Genomic DNA, 7,887 nt, shown 5'->3' with positions numbered 1-7,887 from the left:
GCATGTGAGACCAGCTTCCGAGCAATGGAGCAGTCCTCCTGACCCTTGTCTCTATTATTCTTGGATGTTTGTCTCCCATTCTGTTACTTTATATTCCACAAATGAGTGCAGTTATTCTATGTCTGTCCCTCTCTTTGACTCATTTCACTTAGCATGATACTCTTCATGTTGATCCACTTATATGGAAATTTCATGATTTCATCCTTTCAAACAGCTGCATAGTATTCCATTGTGTATATGTACCAAAGTTTCTTTAACCATCTGTCCTCAGGCACTCACGTTTTTTTCCAGATTCTTTGCCCTCGCTATCTTTCTGTATCTCTACTTGTCTTTATGTGTATCTCTCTGTATGTTTCCGTGCTTTGTTTCACTTTTCTTTGCCTCTGTCTCTCTCTGACTCTGTTTCTTGTTCTCATTGCCTCTATTTGTCTCTGTCCTTCTCTGGCTCTCTCTGCCTCTATTTGTCTCTCAGTGTATCTTTCATTTTGTCTTCTTTGTTTCTGTGTCTCCTTTTTTATCTTTCCCTGAGTGTCTATCTCCCATTATTCTGTCCTTTGCTCTCTGCCTGCATCTCTGTCCTTTCTGCCTTTCTCTCTTTCACTTACTCTCTGTATCTTTGTCTCCCCTTATCTTGTCTCTCTTTAGCTCCCCTGCCTATCGTCTATAACTATCTCTATCTCATTCTCTCCAAATTTTCTTTGTGTATCTCTTCTCCTCTATATCTCCCCTCATCTTTCTGTCAATATCTGTCTCTTATCTGTGTGTCTCTGATATCTCTGTCTGTCGTTCTTTTGGTCTCTCTCTGGTGGCGTTTCTTTCTCATTGACTCTGTCTCATACCTGTTGCTATATATCTCTCCTTATTTATCTCTGTCTCTCTCTCTCTTTGTTCCCACCTCTCTTTGTATTTCTGTCCCTGAGGCTCTGTTTCTGTCTCTGTGTCTCTTTGTCTCCCTATTTCTCTCTGACTCCATCTGTCTATCTGTGTGGCACTGTCTCTTCCTGCTTTTCTCTATATCTCTGTGTCTCTTGTATCTCCCTGTGTCTTTTTTTCTCTTCTCTCTTTGCATGTGTGTGTTACTGTTTTCATCTCTATTTCTTGTTGTGTTTAAGTTTCTCTTCTCATTGTGTCTCAATTTCTGTCTCTACATCTCTTTCTTCCTGACTCTTTCTGTCTCCTCTCTTTCTTTCACCTCTCTATTTCTGTCTTTCTCTGGATCACTATTTGTCTCTCTCAGTGGGTATCTCACTGTGTCTCTCTATCATTCTGCCTCCCTCTTCTCTCTTTATATCTCTATATTTTTGTCTATGTATGTCTCTGTCTCCTTTTCTCTAACTGAATCTGTCTCGAAGACTCTTGTGATGCTCTGTCTCTTGGTATCTCTGGTTTTTGTCTCTGTATATATCTATTAATCTCTGTCCTTCTATGTCCCTCTTTTTCTGCTCCTAACTTTGTGTTTCTTTCTACGTCCTTCTTTCTGACTCTGCTTGTCTCCTGTCTTTCTCCATCGCTCCCTGTCTCTGTATCACTGTTTCTCTCTCTCTATGTCTCTATTTGCCTATGTGATTCTATAGCTCTGTCTCTGTCTCTATCTTATTCTGTCTCAGTATCTCTATCTGTCATCTGTCTCAGTCTTTGACTATGTTTCTGTATTTCACTGTTTATTTTTCCCTCTGACTTTATCTCTGACTCTCTTGTGTGGCTCTCTTTCTATATGTGTCTTTGTCTATATGACTGTCTCTCTCCTATATTTAGTTATATTATGAATTATATCCCTTTTGGGTTTTCCTCTCCATATATATTAAGGATAATTGGGCCAGAGTGGTGCTTGCCATGCAAACAGCTGACCCAGGTTCAATTCCTGGCAGTAATGACGGTCCCCAAGCCCCACTAGGAGTGGTTCCTGAGCGCAGTCAGGAGTAATCCCTGAGCAATACCAGGCATACCCCTCATAAAAAACAAGAGTTACTTACAGTTCCACCAATGATAGTTTCATGCATACATATATTGTTACAATACCACATTCATCACCAGAGTGCCCGCTTCACTCTATCAATGTCCCATCCTTCTGTTCCTCTCCTTCTGATTAACTTCACACTGCAAGACACTCTCTAGTTCCACCCATATAGTGGGAAATTGCATAATTTTAGCTTTTTTCTTGTAGCTGAATAATATTCCACTGTGGCTATCTAACACAATTTATCCAGTCACCTGTTCTTTGGCATGTGTGTGTTTTCCAGATCAAGGCTATTGTGTATAGTGCTGCAATGAACATATATATATATGGGCTTTTCTTAAAATACAGTGTTTTCAATGGAGTACTATGTAGCTGTTAGAAAAGATGAAGTCATGAAATTTACATACAAGTGGTACAATATGGAAAGTATCATGCTAAGCGAAATGAGTCAGAAAGAGAGGGATAGACATAGAAAGATTGCATTCATCTGGGGGATATAAAGTAACAAAGTATGAGATTAATACCCAAGAATAGCTGAGATCAGCACCAGGAGGATTACTCCATAACTTAGAGGCCAGCCGGATATCCTAGAGGAAAGGGCAGTTCAGATAGAGAAGGGAGCACCAAATAAAGGATGTTTGGAGGATCCTCCCAGGAGGGGAGATGCATGTCGAAAGTAGACTATGGACTGAACATGTTTGCCACTCAATGCCTCTTTTGCAGACCACAACACCCAAACGGAGAGAGAGAACACAGGGGATTGCCCTGCCACAGAGGCAGGGGGGCATGGGGGGATGGGGCTGGGAGGGATATTATCCATGGTGGTGAAAAACGGGCACTGGTGGAGGGATGGGTATCTGATCATTGTATAATTGAAACCCAAGCACAAAAAATTGTAAATCTACAACTGTAAAAAAAAAATTAAAAAAAAATACAGTGTTTTGCCCCTTGGAGTAAATGCCAGCAAGTAGAATTGCTAACCTACATGATGCAAACTTAATTCTCAGTTTTTTGGCAAATATTCCTATTGTTATCCAATCAGTTTGAACCAGCCAACATTCTCCACCAACAGTCAAGAAGGGTTCATTCCCCCCTTATCCATGTCAACATTGATTGATTTTGCCAGTCTTGTTTGTGTGAAGTGATATATCAGTATTGTTTTTTTGGCATTTCCCTAATGGTAGTGATGCAGAGCTTTTTTTTACTTATCTATTGGCCATCTATATTTCATACAGGAAGTTATCTGTTATATAGGAAGGGTCCATATGTCATAGATAAAATGTTCATCTCCCCATTTTTGATGAGATTGTTTGTTTTTTTTGTCACGAGGTTTTATATATATATATATATATATATATAATCTATATATCTCATATAGTAACCATTTATCAGATGGGTAAATGTTTTCTTTCAGTTTGTCGTTTTATTATAGTCAATGTTCCCTTTGCTCTATATAAAGTACTTAGTTTGATATAGTCCCACTATTTATTTGTTTATTTGTTTTGATTCTGTTTGGCCAGTGGCATTGAGCCACAAAATGCATTTCATGAGGTGGCCTGCTTGTGTTTTCCTCCATATATTTTAAACATTGAGTTCTGTTATTGAGGTCCTGAATCTATTTTGAATTGACTTCTGTGCATGGTGTGATACAGAGGTCTAAAATCATTTTTTACAAGTGACTTCCCAGTTTTCCCAGCACCATTTGTTGGAGAGGTTTCCTTGCTCCACTTCATACACTTTGTCCCTTTGTCAAAGAATCACTGTCCATATACCTGAGGATATATGTATGTGCCTTTAAATTTGGGGTCGGAAGAGGTAGGGGTCACACCTGGTTATGCTCGGGGTTTACTTCTGGTCCTGCACTCAGGAATCACTCCTCGTGGGGTGGGGGAACGATATAGGATGGTAAAAATCAAACCCAGGTCTGCGGAGCACAAGGCACACACCATCACCAGCTGTACTATAGTTCTGGCCCCTGGACTCTCAATTCTGTTTCACTGGTCTGAGAGCCTGTCATACTAGTTACCACAGTATGTGTCTCAATTGCTACAGCTTTATATTATAGTTTCATATTGGGTAAAGCTTCCCACCTTCGTTTACTTAGGATTGTTTTGGCTATTTGAGGATCCTATTATTTCATATAAATGTCAATAGCATTTGTTCTATGTCTCTAAAAGTAAGTAAAGTAAAGTAAAGGCCCTCCCGTTGACCATCGATTTGCTCGAGCGGGCCCAGTAACGTCTCCATTGGAGACTTTGTTGTTACTGTGTCTGGCATATCGAATACGTCACCGGGAGCTTGCCAGGCCCTGCCCTGCGGGCGAGATACTCTCGGTAGCTTGCTGGGCTCTCCGAGAGGGGCGGAGGAATCGAACTTGGGTTGGCCATGTTGGCTGCGTGCAAGGCAAACGCCTTACCGCTGTGCTATAGGGACTGCCTTGAATCTTCTTTGGTCATTATGATAATACTACACTCTTTAATCCATAAACGAGGCAGGTATTTCCATTTTTTGTGTCTACTTTCTGTCACTGTCACTGTCCTCCCATTGTTCATCAATTTGCTCGAGCGGGCCCAGTAACATTGTGAGGCTTGTTACTGTGTTTGGCATATCGAATACGTCACGGGTAGCTTGCCAGGCTTTGCCCTGAGGGCGAGATACTCTCAGTAGCTTGCCAGGCTCTCCAAGAGGGGCGGAGGAATTGAACTCGGGTGAGCCGTGGTGGCTGCGTGAAAGGCGACCGCCCTACCCGCTGTGCTATCGCTCCAGCCCTGTGTCTACTTTATTTTTTTAATTTTTAAATTTTTTTAATTAGTGAAACACCATGAGATACAGTTGTAGATTTACAAACTTTTGTGGTTGGGTTTCAGTTACACAATGATCGAGTACCCATCCCTCCACCAGTTCCCATTCTCCACCACCAATGATCCCAGTAGCTCTCCCCCCCCCACCCTATCCACCCCCACTCCACCCCGCCTCTGTGGCAGGGCATTCCCTTTTGCTCTCTCTTTCCTTTGGGGTGTTGTGGTTTGCAATAGAGGTATTGAGTGGCCATCGTGTTCGGTCTATAGACTACTTAGAGAAGGGAACACCAAGTCTACTTTATTTTTATAGTAGTTTTATTTTATATGCTTTAAAGCTGATTTTCAAATACTTGACTTTTTGCAGATAACACAGATAATTAGAAAACCATAAGAATTCTATCCAAAAAATTCTAGGAATAATAAACTTGTACAGTGAAGTGGAAAGTTTACAAAATCACTACGGATAAATAATCACATTTCTGTATGAAAACAATGAAGTAGAAAAGGGAGAAATAAAAAAGTTACATTAACAATCATGTTCTTCTCTTTTGTATATCTATGTCAATCTACGTCTCCCTCAATCCATCTATGACCTTCTCTCTGTGTGTTCTCTGAGTATCTTAGTCTCTTCTCTGTCTCTTTCCCTATGTGTCTGTCTTTCTTTTTTTCTGTCTCCCCTTTTTTCACTTTATGTCTCTCTGTGTCCTTCTGTCTCTGTGTCCTTCTGTCTCTGTGTCCTTCAGTCTCCTTTGTTTATCTCTTTCCTTGTGCTATTTCCTTCCTTACTTCCCTTTCTTTCTTTCTTTCATTTTTCTTTTTTCTTTCCTTCTTTGTCCCCTATCTTTCTCTTTCTCTCTCTTTCTCTATGAGATTCTGTCTCTGCTTTTTTCTCTGTCTCTCTTTCTTTTTGTGCATCTTTCTGCATCTCTCTGCCTCTATCTCTGCATCTGTCTTTTCTATCTTGCTCTCCCCAATGCTTCTTTCTTCCAACAGTTTAATAGGGAAAAAATGTAGACATTTTTTTAAAAATTCCCCACTATCATGAATATAAACTGAGGTTTTCAACTCTGGCATAAGCTTAATAAACAAAGAGAAATAAGAAATACAATAGTGTGTTAACATTTTTTTCACTTTTTCGATACTAACAGTGCAAATCCAAATTTGGTCTAAATATACAGACTCTCAAGCAGCAGTATACAGCCCTTCTTTATCCTCCATACTAACAGATGTAAAAGTTTAAGGCTCAAACAGTAGCAAATGTATAGGCTTCAAAAACCATGTAAGCAGGAAATTCACTAGTTTCCACAGAGATACATCTGGAACACTGACATTATTTACATACAATAACATGAAGTGAATTTTTAAGTAAGACTTTAGTGAAACAATCCTGAAAGAAATACCAACAGAAAAAACAGGTTATCAGCTTATGGAATCAACCAATTTGTTTCAGTCATTTTGAGTCCATGTTTTGAAATCTAGTTTTCTGTCCCAAAGAGCTTCTTATGTCCTTTATCTTATGTCCTTCTTATGTCCTTTATCCATTTATGAAGTAAAATTGAAGTGTTTTATTAGTCACAACTACTATATCAATTGCCAAGGACTTCAACAGTGTCAGAGAAATCTGGGAAGTGTTCATGCATAAGGCTATTGCCTTAGTGGATTAACACTTTCCCCATACAATAGACATCAACCCTTAGTGAAGCGTTGTAAAAAATAATCAGGTTGAATACATGGGTTAAGGAGACAAATACAGCGTATGCCTTTAGAGCTACCAACTCAGTAATTCTCTCAGTTATTAAATCTTGCAGAGAAGCATTTTTTTCTTTCTCAAATTCCGGTGATGACAATATTCCTCACTCCAGATCAGGTGCGTCTTCATCATCACTTTCTTCCATATCATCATCTGTTTCATATACGTCTGGTAAATCCATATCTTCCTCACCAGCCAGGCTATTCATCATTTCCGAGAAACGCTCAAAACTAGGCAGGTCTTCATCCGAATCCTCTTCCCAATCTTTCCAATTACTGAAGTCCAAACTAAGCCAGTTAAGCTTGGCCCTTTCTTTCGCTAACCTCGGCCAGGGCAGGCCAGATTCTCTTTTCCGCAAATAACAGAAAATTGACCTGTCGGTTCTTCTATGCTTGGAACCATGTGGGTCAATATTGCGAAAAAGATCAATTTCATTGGCACGCTTACGATTATCATTTCCTCCAACACAGCTGAACATCAGTTTAGAGTTTTCAAAAAGTACAGTCACATCTTTACTATCCTCAACGCAAAACTCAATGAAGACAAAGTCTCGTCGATCATACCATTTCGCAGAAGCTGGCTGCACGGTGAACGTGGCGGGGATGCGGTGGGCGTGCCTCTCCAGCGGCAACTGCAGAGGAGTTGGCTCCCGCCCCTCTTGGGTGCTCATAGTGGAGTTTTCTCCGGGTCTTTGCCGGCTTTTCTCTGGCTACAGCTGCCGCTGCCGGCTGTGGGTGGCGGTGACTGCGCGCTTTGACAGCTACCAGCTGTGGCTGCGACTGATCCCTCTGACAGCTGCTGCGGGATATGGCGGCTTCGGACTGTGACGGTGGCTGCGGGCTCGACCTGGGTCCCCACAATGCACTGCGCAATGTCAGTGGCTCCTCCTTCTGCCAGGGACCGGACGAAAGAGTCTCCCATCGGCTCTTTCATTCATTTCTCCTTTTTACATTGAATGCCTGTGAGTTACAAAGTTACAAGGTTATTCATGACTGAGTTCCAGGCATATGATGTTCCAGCACCTTTATCACCTACTCTTCACCAATATCCCCAGGTTCCCTCCCACCCCAAAACCACAATGCAGAAAAACCTTTGCACTCCTATATTCATTGCAGAACTATTCACAATAGCCAAAACTGGGAAAGAACCCAAGTACTGAAAAACAGTTGATTGGATAAAGAAACTACCCCAATGTCTCTGATTTTCTCCATCTCTATACGTCTCTCTTTATCTCTGTATCTGTCTCTCTTCATCCATGTCTCTGTCTCTCTGTCCTATTTATCTCTTCATCTGACTCTGTTTAAGGTCTGTTGTTTGGTTGTTTGGTTTTGGTTTGGGGGCCACACCCAGCAGTACTCAGGTCTTATTCTTGGCTATGC

General features: G+C 41.1%; 1 protein-coding gene and 1 pseudogene across 1 annotated transcript; both read right to left on the bottom strand.

Moving 5' to 3' along the window:
• Positions 1-859: 859 nt before the first annotated feature.
• Positions 860-1,944, bottom strand: LOC130036719 (RNA-binding protein 25-like; annotated as a pseudogene).
• A 4,341-nt stretch (positions 1,945-6,285) lies between these two features.
• Positions 6,286-7,194, bottom strand: LOC130036747 (prostaglandin E synthase 3-like). The gene has a single exon (XM_056128648.1). It carries the CDS (start codon positions 7,176-7,178, stop codon positions 6,612-6,614), a length of 567 nt encoding a protein of 188 aa, XP_055984623.1. The 5' UTR covers positions 7,179-7,194; the 3' UTR covers positions 6,286-6,611.
• Between the last annotated feature and the right edge of the window lie 693 nt (positions 7,195-7,887).

Source organism: Sorex fumeus, unplaced genomic scaffold (assembly GCF_029834395.1).
Source record: "Sorex fumeus unplaced genomic scaffold, SorFum_2.1 ptg000065l, whole genome shotgun sequence".
NCBI classification, from domain to species: Eukaryota; Metazoa; Chordata; class Mammalia; order Eulipotyphla; family Soricidae; genus Sorex; species Sorex fumeus.
This window is presented reverse-complemented; position numbering and strand designations above follow the sequence as displayed.